We start from the raw sequence: 17,840 nt of genomic DNA, 5'->3' as shown, positions 1-17,840 counted from the left end.
CAGCATCTCATGCTCACAGCACAGCTCTCCTGTGCTCAGACACAGATGGAGGTGCTGAGCCCCTGGGTGTGCCACAGCTCTCGCTGGGCTCGGCACAGCTGCACAGTGCCATCTTCCTCTTGTCACCTCTGTCTGCTCTGGTCCCTCTGAGGAGACTGAGGTGACCTGGACAGCCCTTGGAAGGTGGAGGACAGCCCTTAGCAGGTGGAGGCATGTGTGTGGCTCAGGAGCAGGCCAGCATGTGGAAAAGAGAGGAGGGAAAGGATGTGGGGCAAAGCCTGCTTGAGCCTCAGCCCCAAGCATCAGGGAATTGCCAGTCAGAGCAGCAGCCTGCAGAGGATCTGTGTGTACCCAGACCATGTGTGTGACTTGCACTGCCCACACTCAGGAACTGGCCAAGCCTGCGTGGAACTGGGCCCTGCGTGCGCAGCAGCATTAGCACAGCTGACTGTAGCCATGCTTAGAAGAAATAATTTTATGTCTCCCAGGAATCTGGCTACCTTGGAGAGTTAAGCCAGGAAGAGGCACAGCCTGGAGGAGCATGTTTGGGTGTACCCAAAGGCAGCTTAGCTGGCAGACATCTTGCCTGTGGATCTGAGCTGTAGCAGTGCTGGGTAACCCTCCCACAGCCAGCAGGGTTGGGCTGATAAAGGGAATGGGTTTGCCTGGAAGGCAGCCTCAGAGCCTGGAGGAAGGCCTCCCCTAGCATTGCTCCTTATCTTGGCAGCACTCCCAGCCTGCCTCTGCCCCTTCTCCCCACAATGGACTTGAGCCAGTGGTGGCACCCCTGCCCTTCTTGGGTGCTGTGGGGGCGAGGGTTCTGGCATGGCCAGGCCAGGCTCCCTGACCAATTTGCTGCCTTGCAGAGTCTGTGTGTGTGTCCAGAATTGCCCATTTTGCATACACACACACACACACACACACACACACACCCTTCGTGCATGGGGCTGTGGCAGAGATGGGATAGTCAGGAGGGGTGAATCACAGGGGAATGAGTCAGTGGGAAGGAGAAGGCAGGTGCTTGTGCAGGACAGGGCTTTAAGGGAGCCTAAGGGTCTGGCAGCTCATGCTGAGTGCATGGGAGATGGGCTGAGCTTGCCAGAGGGGAACTGGGAAAGCCACAGGGCTTAGCAGGCAAAGGCAATGCCTGTGCCTTGGGAGCAGGCCAGGATCTTAGCTACATGCTGAACTCCAGCTGGGGGTACATTGCTGTCCTGGAAAGGCTTGGGGCATCTTTGGTGCTGATTCTTTCCCAAAGAGGAGCACTGCAAGGGAGTGCAGGCACCAGGTATGCCTGCCTCCAGTGAATCTTCATCCCCGTGCAGGCAGTGGGGTGTCCAGCCAGCCCTAGGCAAGCTGAGCACATCTCTGTACTGGTCACATCCTGCCCAATGGTCTGAGAGAGCAGATGAAGTATGGCAAAATGAATGATACTTGTTGGGGCTGGGAATGATAAACAAATAGCTCTGGATTGAGTGAAGACAGCATGGAGGAAGAGCTGGGATGCAGATAATGCACTGGAGATTTGTGGACATGGGCGGTTGTTGGCTCCAAAACCCACTGTGTGGCCTGAGCTCTGCTGCAGACCCTTGAGGGTATTGCCAGGTCTGCAGATGGCTGCTTCTCTCATCGAGGGACCTGCTCTGGACTGCTGGGTTTCCATCTAGCACAGCTGGTCTCTGCTGAGTTGGCCTCCTAATTGTCCTGCTCATCACTCCTGCCGACAGGTCCCTCATGGGCATGGTGGAGGGAGCCTTGGTATCAGAGCTACAGCAGCACAACCGAAGCTCCCTGTGTCTGGGACCAAACTTCTTGGAGCTCGTACTTGGGAATTCTGTCATGGAGTAATGTAGGTGTGTTGCAGCAGGCACTGGTATTGCTGCCAACCAGAGCAAGGATCAGGTACTTGAACACAAGCAGCTTCTGCTGATCTCAGGCAGAGATGAGTCTCTTTTTTCACCATCCCCAAGGTAGGCAAGTGCAGGTACCTCCCACCCTCCCTGGTGGCACCCTTGGCTGAGCAGGATGGAGCCCAGCAGGCTCCAGCACTCTGCAGAAATGAGCTGGAGCCCTGGCTTCTTGTGTGCTGCCGCGGGCAGAGGCTGAGAGTGGTGGGCTTGTGCAGCCTGGGGGAGGGCAGGCAGTGAAGGGGGCTCTTCCTGCTGCTGCAAGCTATGGGTTTGCAGCTTGGCTCTCTTGGGAAGTGCCCAGGGGCAGGATGAGAAGCGGTTTCACACCAGGGAAATTCTAATTAGATATTAGGAAAACTATTTCCCTGCAAGGCAGTTGACTGGAGTAGGGCCCAGAGAAGGGAGACAGTTTCCACACTTGGTGACTTTCAGCCCCTGGCATGGGCAAACCCCAAGCAGTTTGCTCGAACTTGGCCCTGCTGTTAACCCAATTGGACCCAAACTCTCTGAGGTCTCTTCCCACTGTTGTTTCTCAGTTCTGCAGTTCTCAGGTTGCTTGGCAATGTCATATCTCATGGACTATTGGATTGACCAGCTTGGAGGTACATGGAGGGCTCAGGGTCTTGTTCTGTCTGTCTTCTTCTCACTTGGACTCATCTGTGTGGTATTAGCAGTGGTGGGAGATGGAGGCACTGCCTCATCCTCAGCTCATTCACTTGTCCCTGCTTCTCTTAGCTGGAGCACCCATCTCTCTCCAAGTCTGCATTATTTCCTTCCCACATGAGCACAAGAAGCCAGTGGGCAGTGAAGCACAGGATGCAAAGCATCCTCCTTGCTCTGCTGGAAGCACAGAGCTGTGATGTGCAGGGGGGTGCTGGTGTTTTTGGAAGACTCATGAGGATTCTGGCCTCCAGCCCTCCAGATGGAAAGTTTATCTTCCCCGTGGTGCCTGTCCCAGAGATAGTGGTGATTGGAAAGGAAGTCACTTGGTAGCTTTTTTAAAGGTTGCAGCTGCTTGACCATCCTCAGCAGATGGATGCTGAGATGAGCCCAAAGGATCGTCTGGAAAGAATTATTTGCTCCCAGTATTTTCTGTTTCTTTGCCAGCCTTTTATTCTCATGGCTGCTCTTTTCCTGATCCTGTCCTTTTGCAAGGCTGGCTGCTGGCAGTCTTATGAGCCTTGTCTTCAGGAACAACTTTGCTCTGTGATTTATTGTGTCTCTGAGCTTTGACCTGGTGTCTGATGCTGCAGAAGCCCATGTCTGGTGTGTAAGTGTTCAGAGGGTGTTTACAGTGTTTGACCCATCCTGTCTGCAAGAGTAATGAACCAGAACAAAGGGGTCTGCCTTAGCCTTGGTGCCTGGGTTAAGCTGACCTGTAGCAGTAGCTACATCTGCTTTCTCATCTGGCAGAGGCTGGGTGGGAGTTTGGGCTCCCTTCATGTGAGTTTTCAAGGTCTAGAACATTTTCAAAAACCATGTTGGTCCCCAGATGCCTTCTGAAGTTGCTCCTTTCAGCCTTTCCCTTGGGCTTGTTGACACTGAGCACTCCCTGTGCACTGAGCATCGCCCTGTGCACTCTGCTCTCCCTTCCTTGGCAGTCTACACATAACTCAATACTGCTCTGGGCATGCTGGCTTTACTTGGATATCCGTGTTACAGTACCCTCCTGCACATCAGGAACAGCAGGGTCTAGTGGTTTGGGCCAAGAGATCCCTGAGGTCTGTTCCCAGCTTTAGGAGCAAGTGCTGTGTGGCAGGAGATGAGCTGGTTTCTGGTAGGCCATGGAGAACTCTTAGGTCTCTCAAGGCTTTGTCTCCCTAGGAGGGTCAGGTCTAGAGGGACGTCTGTGTCCTCAGGGCATGGATCAACCACCAGGGTGAAGATGTTTTTGACTTGGCTGCCTCTGCTGTCTGTGGGGCCCCAGGGGTGGATCACTCTTGTGGACCAGGAGGTTTGCAGTTTCATGGGGTGTAATAGGAGCTGGATCGTGTCTCCTGCTGCCCTTCAAATGGATACATCTACAGTCCCTCTTACTCCCATGTTTTCCTTCTTAGGGCCTTCTGCTCACGCTGTCTTCATTATGGGCAACATTGTGAATGTTTATATGACAGTTGTGTCACCCTTTTCCTAAGTCCATCAGGGTGTTTCACCTTCAATCCTACAGGAAAGAGAGGTTTTCCTTTCCTATGACAAAGTGCAGGACATTTAATTCATGGTGAAAATACTCCTTCCTGCAGTAACCCTGATTGTGTCAATCTTCTTAAAATCAAAGATGGACAAAGCCTCACCCTTGTAGCCCAAATACCTGTGCAGCACATGTCATCACTCTGGCCTGGGCTAGACTTGAGCCTTTCTAAATTACAGCTGGAAATGAGTTGGGTGTGTGTGCACAGCCGTGTATGTGTGTGTGTGTGGTATCTCCTCCCCCTGTGCCACGTACATGTCTAGTACAGAGAGTGGAAAAGATGCTGAATGTCCCCACAGCTGCTGCAGCCTTATCTGCAGGCTGCAGCTTGGTAACCAAGCAGGAGGCCCGAGTGCCTGTGCTCAAGCACCTCCCTTGGAGGGCTCTTACAGTAAAGGGAAGTGTATTGCAAGAGGGCTTGTGCTGGGGAGGGGCAGTTCCCACGGGGCAAATGCTGCCGTGCACAATCCTTGCTGCCCTCCCCACTGCAAGCCATCTGCCTACTCCCTCTTCAAACGTGTAGCTTTGACACCTGGAGCTGATCGGAGCAATTCAGCATCCCCGGGACTTTCTCCACTGCCCGGAGGTGCCTGGTGACTGTTTGGGGAGGTACAGAAAGGTGATGGTGCTGTGGGTCTGTCGGGTGTCAGGGACTCATCAGGGGAGAGTGTGCAAGGAGCCTTGGGCTGGTGGGGCTGTGGGTGTGTGACAGTCGGAATGCGAGGGGCCTGGGGTAAGCTAAGGTGTGAACTGCAGCAGTCAGGAGGCAGCGAAGCACAGGTGAGAGCTGGGGGCTTAGCTTGGGGGTTCGTGGAAACAGGATAGGGTCTGATGGTGAGGTGGAGCAGGAGCACATAAGCAGGAGCACACTTGTGGGGATACAGAGCCCAGCTACCATGGGGTGGGCATGGGGTGCAGTGTTGTGCATCTGGGTTTAGGCAGTGTGAATGGCTATAGGGCATCAGGTACAGAAGGAGGTGGCTTGGTAAGGAAGCTTTGCATGCCTGTAGATATATGCAGTGGTGACAGAGGGAGAAGAAAGGAGATGGCAGAGCTGGGAGCAACAGGGCTGCCATCACCTGCTGATTTCTGTGCTGTCTTCTCCCAGCCTGCAAAACATCACCTTACCACCCAAGCTCTGTGTCAGAGGCTTCTGTTTCTGTACCCAGCTAATAGTGCTGGAAAAGGGGCTGGGCTGTTCAGGCTGCACCCCTAGGTCACGCTTCCCATGGTGCACAGCCCAGGACAGGGAGCTGGCAGGAGGGGAGTTACTGTAAGTGATTGCCTTACCACTGGAGTTGAGTTAAACAGGTTACTATACAGTTTGCAGGGCTTCTGATGCAGACACCAACTGCAGGGTGTTATTCCTCCTCTTGGGAGATCAGATAAAAGGGACTCCTGGTGCTAAAATTTGTAGATCACTTAGAATGGTGAGGGCCTCATCCAGACTGGGTCTGCGGAATATGTCCCTTGGACAAACATCCTTATTGAACTTGAGCTGTGTCAGTGCATTGGTGCCTTGGTCATGGCCAGAGACCTCCGGTATCATGCAGTGCAGACCAGAATTGGTCCTTGTCCTTGGCCAGGTCCACTTGCCTCCTCAAAGCCATTCTATGACTGGCTGCACAGGCATGTGACTGGGTAATCACACGGTGGAAAATTTTCCATTGGTTTCAGCTGGCACCAAGCTCTGGACTGGAACAGCCAGTCTGCAGGGTCATCAGTGGCTGAGGTCCCCTGGGCCTGTTCCTCAGGCTACCGCCCCTGAAGAGGGACAGGAGGTCTGGAAGGGAGCTGGCTGACATGTCCCAGTGCCTGGGTGGCCAGGGGCTTGCTTTCACATTCTTTCTTGCCACAAGGTGACTGCTGAGGCCACTATGCTGCCCCAAGTCCAATGCTATGGGTCTCCCCAGAGCTTTCAGGTGCAGTGCTGGCTGCACCCTTCCCTGTGCAGCAGCTACCCCGAGCTGAAAAGGCATGGCTTTTTATGATGTGGAGCCAGCACAGAGAAATTTGCTGCTTGTGGACAGCTGTTGTCCTGGGCCTGGCTTGTGTCCTCCAGCACTTCTCACCCGGGTGCTGCCTCGGGGAGGGGAATAGAGGTTTGCCCACCCTCGACTCCCTGTGTCAGGGAAGTAGGTGCCACCTCGGGCTAACGGGGGTGAATAGCTGCGGTGGAGCCTAGCAGCATCCTGCTGCCTCTGCAGGGATCCTCTTGGGCAGCGGAGAGTTTTCCCCACCCCCAGCTCTGCCGCTGCCTCTTTGTTTTCTGGCAGAAGCCTCTGTGCCTTTTCATTGCCGTTGAGGCGCCGAGCAGGAGCCTACATGTGCCGCGTGTGCGTCTCGCCGGGAATGTGATGCGGGCTGGGAATCCTGCCGGGCCGGGCAAATCCCCTGCAGGGCAGCGGAGGCCAAACAGCAGCTTCAGAGGTCTCCATCCCATGGACCGTTCCTCCGGTCGAGCAAGGCTGCGAGGCAGCTGGTCTCCCTCACAAAACCCTCTTTTGCATTGACAGCGCTTCTGCACCTTGCCACAAGTCGAGTAAGTTGTATGGGAAGGGGCCGGTCCTCAGCTGGGCACTCGGGCTCTCCGCTGTGGTTCTCCCTCGCTCCCGCTGGGAAGGCACCTGAGATTAAAGCAGCGCCAAAGGCTATGGAGCTGGATACAGCGGTGGCTCAGGATTGCCTTGTGCTGCGCCTGCCTCTCCATGTATTTGATCTCTCGACTTCCAGCGGGGACTGAATTCCTGTGCTGGATTCTGGGCTCGGCTCTTGTGAAAGGATCCAATTATTTTAGAGCTTTGAGCATCTCCATTTGCTGCCCATATTTGCGGCGCGCTGGCTGGAATTCCAAGTGATTAACGTGGCTGTGACATCCCTCCTAGGGGTGTTATCTTTGCTCGCTGTCCCCCACCGCCCCCCTCTTCCTCCTCCGGCAGCGAGCGAGCGAGACAGGCAGGCAGAGACAAAGGTCTGTCCTCAACCTGGGCTGTCCTCCCCGTAAGCGGCTGCTGCATGGGATTTCCCTGCCCTGCCTGCTGCAGGTTTCCTGGGCTCCCGGTCGAACACTGGAGCTGGGCGGCCGTGGGCTGTATCGCAGAGGTTTGAACCTGCTGGGCTGGGTGGGCAGGGGGTGCTGCCGGCCTTGGAGAGCTGCCCGATTGTCCTGCCGGATTTTAAGCTGCTTTTCATTCTTTGACTGCGCTTTCCTGGGAAGAGGGGCAGCCGTGCGTGGAGGGGAGGTTGGCGGGGAGGGAGTTGCATGTGGGGGAAAGCTTTACACAGGTGGCTGTCGCATAGTGGGATCTGCCTGCAGACCCTGTAAACCCCCCTTCCCAGCCGCAGGCTATTGTCAGCATCGCCGTGTGCAAGCCAGGCACCTGGGAAAGGTGTGCCGAGGTGATCCGTGCCAGGACGAGGGGCACCAGAGGGAAGGGGTAAGTCCCTGGGCTGGGAGCTCTGCTCCGGCTCCCCCGGGCTCCCAGGAGAGCTTTCATTGTGTTATCCCGACTTGGCCGAGCGGAAGGGCTCAGTCCCTGCGGCACCTGAGTGTGGGGCTGGGGCTAGGGAGGCACTGCATGTTGCTGGGCAGAGCTCAGCCCTTGAGGAGGTTGCTGCAGCTTGGAGCCCCAGCAAGATGCACTGCAGAAAGGGCTGCTCTGTTCCTGGGGGCTTCTGCACCCTGTCAGTGCCACCTCCCGAGGGATGGGAGGGAGCAGCAGCACCTCAGGGACACGATGCTGTGGGCACAAGGAGGTGTTGGGTCTCTGTCTCTGTAAAAGATCTGTCTGGTGGTTTCTAGGAGCTTGCACTTGTGACATGGGCAATACCTCTTGCCCCATCCTTCTTCTCTGTGCTCGGGCTTCCTCTCCATTCCTAGAAGGGGCTAACACTGACCAAGGCTCTGCAGCTGCATAAATCTGGCATGGCAGGAGGCCTCCTGAGGACCCTCAAGAGCAGTACTTGCCCTTGTAGTGGGGCAAGGAAGCTCCCTCCCTCTGAATCCATTCCCCCTCCCTCTCCTTCTTTTTCTCTTGTTTTCATCAAGTGTCAGCTCCTTCCTCCCCAGCCTGAATTTCAGGATAGTGCCAGAGCCATGGCCAGTGGTCATTTTTCCCTTCAGGCACAGTTTTCTCCCCTAGCATTTTGTTAGCTTCTCCCTGGGATTGCCACCTCTGCTACAGTGCTGGAGGTAGTCCCCAGCTCACACATCTGTCTCTCTCCTGATGGTGAGATGCCTGGTCTGTCAGACTGTGCAGGAACCCTTCTCTGGTGGCAGCATTGCTGTTAGTGCTGCCATCCTTCAGGGTTGTGACGGAAACTTTCTGCCTGCTGGCACGTCACAAGCACTGCTCTTAGCCTGTGCCAGGGAGCTCCTGGGTTTGTGCTCACACTGCTTAGATTTCCTTCCTTCTCCTTGGGTTCAGATAGGACCAATAGAGTTATGATTTATCCTCCAGGCTGTCTGTTTCCAGCAGTTTCTGTTGCCTCTTCTCTTGCCTTGTACTCTGCTTGTTCTGAGGATGATTATTTGCCCTCTTCTAATGGTGGCCCTTCTCCTTCCTGGCTGTGTGGTTCCTGTTTCACCCCAAGTGAGGCCACCAGTGTCTCTTTTGCCATGAGAGGAAACAGGAGAAAGGCTGCAAAAGTGACTTGGGCATTGGTTTGGGGTTTTTTGTGGTCTAAATTCTGCAAAGACCCCTCTTGACCCTGCCAGCCACCAGGCTGGTGTTCTGTCCCAGGCAGCAGTGCCCGGGTCAAAGCTTCTTGTCCACACTCATCCTGCTTCCTCTCTGGCTGGCACAGTACAGCTCGAACAGCATCAGATCCTTTTGCAGGCTGCAGCCCGGCATGTGGTACCGCTGCTGCACTGCCGAGCCAGGAACCCATCCTCACTCGCCATCCTGCTCTGTTGCCTCCAGACTGAGACCATGGTCTGTTAATCCTGGTTTCCCCCTGGATGTGCTAATAGGAATGGAACCAGCAGGTAAGCCAAGTCCCTGACCCAAGCCCACCAGTCCTGGCTGTGTTATTCTACATCAGGCTCTGGTGGCTTGGTGTCCCCAAGGAACACAGGGTTTCTGCCCCAGCGCCTGGGACACGCTCCCTCTCTGCAGGTCATTTGGCACTGGGTTTTTCTTGGGTGTTGAAGCGTCTTGCCCTTCCACAGGCAAAGAAATAGAGGAAAGCTGTGCCTGGCATAGCTCCAGATCCAGGTGCTGGAGATCTTGGCAAAAGCATGGGGCCCTGTCTGTTCTCTGAGCAATGAGGGGGCTTGGCAGGAGCAGGGCAGAGAGTGGAAGAGCTCTGAGCGGGCTTCCCTTAAGAGGCAAAGCTCTTTGAGTCCTATCTTAGAGCACCAGTATGGACTGAAACACTGTCAAAAAAAAAAAAAAAAAAAAAATCAGCATCATGTGGGCTTAGGAGGGGCCAAACCCTTGGTATGGGCACATGGAGCCCCATGTGCCATGTCCACAGAGATGGTACCTGTGCCATTCAGCTGAGCTGGTGAAACCCTGGGCCTGGCTCTGTCCCATCCATGTGGCCAGAGTCAGGGCTACAGCAATGCCTGGCTCAAGGACAGGAGAAGGCAGAGGTGACCAGGTGCTTTCTCCGTGTGCCTGCTTGGAGTGCAGGAGGCCATGGTCCCAGGTTCTGTTCTCTGGGGAGGTGGTGGGCTCCCCTGGTGCTGTCAGAGGCTGAGCTCTACTGTGAGCTGGATGGGCTCTCAGCAGGGAGGGACTGCCCTGGGAGATCTTCCCTGGGATACAGCCCCTTGCACTTCGAGGAGGGTGAGAAGCAGAGCTATGCCCCAGCTGATGCCCATCCAGGCTGTTGGGCATTCCTCACAGAGGATGTTCAAGGAGATCTTAGGGTGTACTTGGAGACACTTTGGGTGATACTTTCCTGTTCCTGGCGTGGGGCTGACATTCTCTAGCATGATGCTTCAAACAACAGTACCTGGGCTTGGCAAAAGGTGGTGCAGCTCCTTGTTTTAGTGGCTGGTGCTGGCAGCACCTGATGACTGGTGTTGAGAGCTCAGCTGGGAGGGATTTGTGGTGCTAGCAGGTCAGTCTGTCCTTATACATCCATTCTCCTGAAAGGCAGCGGTTGCCAGGGAGAAAATGGCTGTGACTTCAGTGGGACATGGGGAAGAGAATGAAAGGACACAGGTGAAATTGTGTGTTTGTTCTGGCATGGACACTCTTTCTTCCGCTGCACCAAGCTGATTCTTGCTGTTGGTTGCTGATTTTGCTTCCCATTGGTTGATAGTGCCACACAAGTCATGGCACAATGCTCCCTCAGGGAGGGAGGAGGGACACAGCAACCTTCCAGGCAGGCAGAGCCCAGCATGTTACCACTTCAGCATCCGCCCACAACTGAGGGCATTCACTTGCTTTCCTACCTGCTTTGGTGCAGACCTCATGGGGTGCCAGGAAGAGCTGGTCTTTGCAAAAAGCTTTTGTTGAGGTTTTAGACCCGTGGTTTGTTATGCTGCAAGTGCTCCTTAGGTGCAGCTGTATCTCAACAGGTCCTGTTCTGGCTGGTTGCTGGCAGTGCCCTTCCCCAGCAGTGGTGGTGGCTTTTGAGCTGTCCAGCTCTCAGAGACTGGTCATGACAGCGTGTAATTACAAATCTTATTGGAAATGTAGTGAAAGAACAGCCTGTTTTCTGAGGCAGGTGAGGTCAGGGAGTGAGCACAGCTGATGCTGGCTTCCCACGTGCAAGTTGCAGGGATGCAGATTTTGCCAGACCAGGATGCCAGAAGGGGATTGCACTTGAGTGTTACTGCCTCTGAGCATCCATTTGGGGTTTTTGTTCATCTGCCTGGCCCCTGGTCCTGCTGTTTCCAGCCTTCAGAGCAGTACTCACTGCCCAGACAGTGACTTCCCACTGGATGGGTGCTGCACTGAGTCCCCATTTGAGGGATGCATAGGAGGGAGGTGGGGAGGGCGTGGTCCCTATGGATAGGGATGATTTCCTCCTTTACCTGGAGGTGCCTGGGCTGGTGAAGTCCATGAGCTGTCTGCCACAGAGGTGCTGAGGGTGGAGGTGCTCAAGGGCTCCTGCACACTCTGAAGGTGTTGCACCATGAGCTGCTGCTTCAGCTGACTCTTCTCCACACCCTCTTCCAGGCATCAAAGCTGCAGTGCCCGTGGATTATGACCACAGGGGAGCTGTGTTGCATCTGCAAATCTCTGTTGTGCATCAAGGGCACATCTGAACAGGTGAGTGCTGTGCACATGAAAGGATTGCTGTCTTTGTGCTGGGGAAAACTGGTGGGGGGCCATTATGGCTTAGGGCTGTCAGGCTCCTCATTTCTGCCTTCCCTGACAGGCATCTCATATTGGAAGAAAACAATTCCAAGCTCTTCTCCTTATCTGTCGGGCCAGAAAGTGTCCTGTGCTGTGGGTGGAAGGGGGAGGAGGTGAACATGAGACCAGGAGCTAGCTGGAGGCCCAGAGGTTGCTGCAGTGTCTTGGAAAGCAAGGCATGAAATGGTCGCCAGAAAGAAAGAGGAATCTGTTCCTATGCACAGGGTTTCATACAGAAAGGCATGCAAAAGGGATGTAAAATCAAGCCAGGTATGAGAGTTCACAGCTTAGCTTAAAATATTTGTGGTTTAAATGGAAATCAATGTGTTAGCAGTGCCTGGAGGTGACTGAGATGTATGTGGCCTTTGATTTGGGAGGCTGGGAAAGGCTGAGCCCAGATGCTGCCTTCCCTGCCTGCGTGACCCTGCAGACAGGAAGCACCCTCCTGCCCTTCTCCCAGGAAGCATCTGAATCACCCCAGCCCTGCATCTCCCCCTTTCCTTCCCCTCAGAGCCACTGTGGACCCTGAAGAGCTGGAGAGGACGTTGCAGAGGTTCGGAGGCACACCGTGATGGTGGGAGCCATTCCACGGCAGCCACGCCGCTTCTGGGGGCAGCCTGACTGGCAGGCGTCTGCAGCCAGCTGTGCCAAGGACCGCCTGCTGCGGGGCAGGGAGGCTGATCCAGAGACAAGCAGGGGTGAGAACTGTGGGGGCAGCCAGGATGGGCTGCGCTGCTGGGGCTACACAGAGGGGTTGAGGTTGGCCGAAACATGTGCAGGTTATCTGGACCAGCCCCACCTAGAGCCATTGCCCAGGACTTTGTCCTGATCGCTTGTGGATATCTGCAAGGATGAAGATTCCGCAACGTCTCTAGGTAACTGGTTATGCTTGGTCATGGTTAAACAAAACCATGTTTTCTGATATTCAGAGGGAACCTCTTATCTAGATATCTAGATGAGATCTCACTGAGCCTTCTGTTCTCCAGCCTGAGCAGTCCCAGGTCTCATAGGGACAAATGCTCTATTCCCTTAATTTTTTAGTGTCCCTGTTTTGCACTCTCTCAGATGTGGCCTCACCAGCACTAAGTGAAGAGGGAGGATCAGTTTGCTCAACCTGCTGTTAATCCTGTGCCTGGTGCACTATTGTTTTTCTTTGCTGCAAGGGCACATTGCTGGCTCATGGTCAACATGGCACCCACCAGGACCCCCAAGGCCTTTTTTATTGTGCTGCTTTCCAGCCAGTCAGTCCCCAGCATATCCTGGTGCATGGTTATACCTTTTATCACTCCTTTTACACAGAGTCCCTCATCTCAAGCACCTTGGCCTGCCATTTTCACATCCATATCCCAGCAGGGTCAAAATAGCATATGCAGGCTCATTCTCCACATAGCCTTGATCCACTTGGAGAACAAATTTCCCTATAGCTCACTTGGCCCTACACCCTTACTCCACAAGATCAGGCACAGCCGCAAAGACAGGCAAAAGACAGAGCTGCCAGGCACTGGCAGTTTGTCCTGAGTCTGCTGGTGACTTTTCCTGCATCTCCTCAGCTCTTGCAGCCATTTCAGTATTTTTCATGCCTGAAACCAACCAACATATAGACAGGATTCTCACAGCTCTCAAACTGGACTGAAAATCAGAAGTGAGTCACCATGCTGCACAGAGAATGGCAGGCCCTTGGAGCTGGCAGGAGTGGGTGGATGGTGACCCTGCTATCTCCCAGCTGCTGATTGAGCTCCAAGCTGGTCCAAGTTGGCAGAGATAACAGGGATGTTGTACAGGTTCCTGTCCCTGCTGTGGGGCTGGCACCAGCCCTGCCTCATTCAGTGCACGTGGCCAGGGCAGGGCGTCTTGGCCAGCACTGGGAGATGTTGCTGCTTGTTGCCCAAAGGGGTGATTACAGGCCTGAGCCCCTGGGACTGGTCTGACCTGCCTGACTCCTGTGCTCCACAACAGCACAAGTTTGTCCCTGGCAGAGGGCAGGCCTCTTCCTCCCCACCTGTCCAGACTTGTCCACAGTTGTCTCCTGCCTGTCTGGAGACTTCTCTTGTTGCCCAAGCCAGGAAGTGTGTGCTGAACCTGCAGCTGAGTGATGCCTGAGGGTTTCCCAGAAAGGCACATCAGCTAAGTTCCTCTTCCTGTCCCTGGAGAGGGAGATTCAAGTGGGCTGTGTGAGGAGCCATGTCCCAGTGGGTCCCTTGCAGCTGGAAGCCTGGATGAGGATGGAGATCCAGGGCTGATCCTCATCCCTCTGCTCTCTTTTTTTCCAGATGCTGTGCTGCAGAGCACCTCATAGTAGAGGGCTCACACAGAAATCCTGAGTGAGAGGAGGCCCACCTTCCACCCTCTGCCCTTGGCACCCTGACCTGTGGCACTTTACAGTCCCCTTCCTGCTGCTGCATGGGCTCCACTCGGAGTCCCAGCAAGTGAGGCTCCATGCGGCACATCCACACAGAGACGCCTCTGCCCCCGGAGCGCAGCACGGAGCCCAGCCTGTCCCGGCCCAGGGGGGAGACACCCTTGGAGCCTTCCTCGCAGTGCTGCACGCACCGCAGCATCCTCGTGGGCTACAATGAGACAGAGATCAAGCGCCAGAAGGTTTACCAGGTGTCCATCTTCTCCCATCTCTCCAGCTCCTCTGAGAGCACGGAGCAGCGGGCAGGCACCCGGCCAGCCGTCAAGAGGGGATACCCCGAGCAGCGAACTCTGGAGGGGGGACGAGATCCCAAACGAACTCACTGGGGTGACAGGGGGGTGGATGGAGGCCCTGGGCAGCCTTCCCTGGATGATGATGATACTTTTGAAGATGGTCTGCTGGTGGAGGAGCTCTCCCTTTGCGGCTCTGCCCAACACTTCTCCCACAGTGGGCTGCGGGTGGTGGAGCACCGCTGTGAGGGCAGCCCTAGCCACAGCCCCAAGGCCAGCAGAGAGGACAAGTCACAGGATGTCTCCTTCTCCTCCTCCTCCTCTTCCTCCTCCTCCTCCTCCTCCTGGCCCCAGCACATTGCTTGCAGTACTTTGCACATGAGAGACAGTTGCCCTGTCTCATCAGGGGATCAGCCCATAGACTATGGAGAGAATGGGGAGCTGTCAAGTGGCCACAATGTGCTTCACCTTGATTTGCACAGTATTGCACAAACAACCCAGTTGGACCCTGGTGGGAAGAGAGAGAAGCCAGGGAGCAGCCCAGCTCACACCAGCAGGGCTTGTGGAGAAGCAGAAGGGCCAGCAGTGGCCAATGGGTGCAGGGAGTCCCCAGTTCCACAGACAGTGCTCAGCCCCGAGCCCAGCAACCTGAGCTCCCAGGAGATGACACCCTGTGGGAGCAGCCAGCTCAGCAGCACCTGCCCAGCCAAAAGGAAGTTGCTGCCCGCTGGCGAGGTTATGGCTGACTCCTGCTCTGAGGATGAGAGCCTGTCCCCACCAGCAAGGAAGAAGAGGGTCCTGCCATGCCATCCTGTGCCCACAGCCTGCCGCAGCACTGATGCCAAGGGAGCTCCGTTCTGGAATCACCTGCTTCCTGCAGCCAAGGTAAGCATTGCTCCTAGGGGAAAGCAGGGAATGGCCTGGGGATGCCCAGAACTCAGGACTGTGCTTGTGGGCAGTGTGGTCCACTGTGGCACCATGCCCTGTGCTATCCCTGAGCTGCAGTACTGGTGTGAGCAAGGCCGCAGCTGACAGTCAGCCCTGACACACATGATCTGCTTTAACCAGCTCTTGACATCTTGCAGTCACTAGATCCTCTGCATGGAACTGGCTTTTTCTCCTGGAGAGCCTTGATTGGGCAGGAGACAACCTCCCCATGGCAGTGAGAGCTGCACATGTCATGAAGCCACTTTTGGTGTCTGATGGCTTTATGTTATGCCATGATATACCAGCAAGATTGGAAAGAAGGCTGGCCTCTGCCTGCCTGGTGACGAGGAAGGCAGATGTGTGGGATGGCTTGAGCTCCTGGCCATGATGCCCATTAGAGCAAGTGACCAGTGGCAGGCAGTGTGACTGGACATGCTTTGACCAAGGAGCCCAGTGCTGTGTACACAGATGCCACTGGCTTTTCTGCCCTTTTGTGGTCCCTGTGGCATGTCCTCAAGGTGCCACAAGCTCTCAGCAATGGGGCAGACGTGTGAGGTTTGCAACCCTCCCTAGCAGCTCAGGAGCTGCCTCAAATTCTCCCTTTGTTACCCTGCCCTTCTTATCAGCCCCCTGCCCTCACCCTGTCCTGCCAGCTGAGGCTGCAGGAGGCTCAGGCCAAACCTGGCACCTTCTTCTTCTCTAGGGCATCCCTTGGTGTGGGGACACACAAGAACTGATGTCAGAGCTACCCTGGCTTCTTGCTGCTTGGAGCTGGGTCACACCATCCATGGCACACAGCTCCATTGCTGTGTGCCTTTTTCATGACTGTCCCCCAGCCCAGCTGCCCCCAGCACTGTCCTTGCAGAGTGAAGCCCTCCAGCAGCTTCCCTGGGTTTTCCTGCCTGGTCATGCCAGCCAGCTTCATCATCCCTTTGTGTTGTGCTACCCTTTGTGTGGCTTCCAGAAGGGAAAGCCCCTGAAAAAGGGACATCTTTAAAAGGAGGCTGCAGTGTGACTGTGGCTTTAACTCCCCCACCCCACAGCTGTAGGATCCTAGCTGTGAGTAGGGGTGGCACTGCCTGGTGGCACTGCTGAGGACTTTGCATGAACCACCAGGGGACAGAACTTTTCAGAGGCTGGTCTGCAAGTGTCCTTGTAGGTGTCACCAGTCCCTGGGAGGTGCAAGGGGGTATCGTTGCATGGCTCTGTCTACAGGTGTCTTGTCACTGGGGCTGCTCCTGAGACCTGCTTTCTAAAGAGGGAACAGTGACTCTTGGGTGTCAACACTCTCTTTCCCAGCTGAGCCAGTTCAGGTTTTGGGCAGCCCCATGTTCCCACCAGACACCTGTCCTGGGTTGACTATATGATGCTTTTATCCCCAATCGTCTCATTCTGTTTATGTTGAATAATAATAAGTTTTGTACCTTTAAGAGTGTTACAGAGAGTGAAGGGGGGAGAGAAGAAGGGCGCAGTTTGTTTTCAGACACTGCTCTCACTTCTTCACATTCCTGCTTCTGGACTGTGTTGTCTGCGGACAGACAGCGGGACAGAGCTCTTCTTTTGCTGCCCTGTTGGCCACTCATCCAGAGGCTGCTGATGGCTGCTCAAGGACAGGAGCCTGTTTCATCTGCTGGGACTCTCATGGGAAAATGGGACAGGGACGATGGCACCTCCCAGGGGTTGCTGCCCTAACATGGTTCTCTATTTTGTGTCCTCTCAGAGCTCTTCAGATTGCACTGCGGTCGGGAGGAGGCTGAAGAGTGGGCTGCGTCTCAAATCGTGAGTGTGCTGGCAGCCCCGTGGGATGGACCTGGGGGCTCAGTGTGGACCTGCCCACCTCAGTGCCCTGCAGCCCCGTGGGAGGTTCACCTTGGGTTGAGTCCTCTGCCCTGCCCTGGCCCATATATCTCCCCTCCATAGGACTGCAGATGGGGCGGGGGTGGTGTTTATTCTTCCCCTGGGATGTAGGAAAGTGGGTTCAACCTATAGCAAAGGTATGGGGGACCTGGAGAGGGATCCACAATCCCAGAGACATGAACAACCCAGGGCTGTGTGCTCTTCAGTCCAACACCAGTCTTCTCTCCTCACTCCAAGGCGACATCTCCGGACCAGCCTCCGGAGGGGTACCAGGTCCCCCACAGTGCCCTGGGCCACCACCACTGTCAGCCACGCTCTGCTGGGCAACTTTGAGGTAAGGGTGCCTTTCTGCTGGGGGAAGGTGGGTCCTGGGGACTGCATGCAGGGCTAGCAATGAGTGAGAGGCTGCACCTGATGGGAGCTGTGGTGTGAGACTGGGCTGATTGTCCCCAAAAGGCCTGGCCTGCAGTCGCCACCACACAGCCCCACCAGCAGCATGGCTCAGCCAGCAGATCCTTGGGTGGAACCTGCTGAGATAGGTGCTGTGGGGGCTGAGCCAAGGCACTCTCACTGCTTCTCCTTGTTAGATGGTTGGTGTTATTCCAGCAGTTCAGGGTGGGTCTGTCTCAGAATGAGGTCTCTGGGCACACAAGGGCAAGCAGTCAGCTGGGTGCAGTGAAGATGGGGATGACTTCACCTGGAGCATTGAGGCAGGGGGTGGGGCTGGTGTTTGAGATTCCCTAACGCTTCCCTCCCTCTCAGGAGTCCATCCTGAAGGGGCGCTTTGCACCATCGGGGAGGATCGAGGGTTTCACGGCAGAGATTGGTGCCAGTGGCTCCTACTGTCCCCAGCATGTCACCCTGCCTGTCGACGTCACCTACTTCGACATCTCTGAACACAGCGTGCCCTCGCCTTTCCTGGTACATGGATGTGGGGAGCTGGGGGGCTGTACCCTGACACCCTGGGGCAACCCCTGGCTGTAGAGGGTGGCTCCA

General features: G+C 55.4%; 1 protein-coding gene across 5 annotated transcripts in view; it reads left to right on the top strand.

The window, feature by feature from the left end:
* The window catches only part of ATOSB (atos homolog B), a 38,761-nt gene that overhangs the window by 17,789 nt on the left and 3,132 nt on the right, over window positions 1-17,840 (top strand). For 2 of the 5 annotated variants that reach the window (XM_063180163.1, XM_063180162.1), the window contains 6 exons: window positions 11,235-11,327; window positions 11,926-12,112; window positions 13,685-14,945; window positions 16,708-16,766; window positions 17,082-17,178; window positions 17,607-17,765. In XM_063180163.1, coding sequence (XP_063036233.1) covers window positions 13,851-14,945; window positions 16,708-16,766; window positions 17,082-17,178; window positions 17,607-17,765 — 1,410 coding nt within the window. In that variant the 5' untranslated portion in view covers window positions 11,235-11,327; window positions 11,926-12,112; window positions 13,685-13,850. Of the gene's footprint in view, window positions 1-4,663; window positions 4,685-6,407; window positions 6,641-7,420; window positions 7,536-11,234; window positions 11,328-11,925; window positions 12,113-13,684; window positions 14,946-16,707; window positions 16,767-17,081; window positions 17,179-17,606; window positions 17,766-17,840 lie in introns of those variants that run through there. The other 3 variants (XM_063180165.1, XM_063180164.1, XM_063180166.1) reach the window with 3 other exon arrangements.

The sequence above is a fragment of the Melospiza melodia genome, chromosome Z (genome assembly GCF_035770615.1).
Source record: "Melospiza melodia melodia isolate bMelMel2 chromosome Z, bMelMel2.pri, whole genome shotgun sequence".
NCBI classification, from domain to species: Eukaryota; Metazoa; Chordata; class Aves; order Passeriformes; family Passerellidae; genus Melospiza; species Melospiza melodia.
This window is presented reverse-complemented; position numbering and strand designations above follow the sequence as displayed.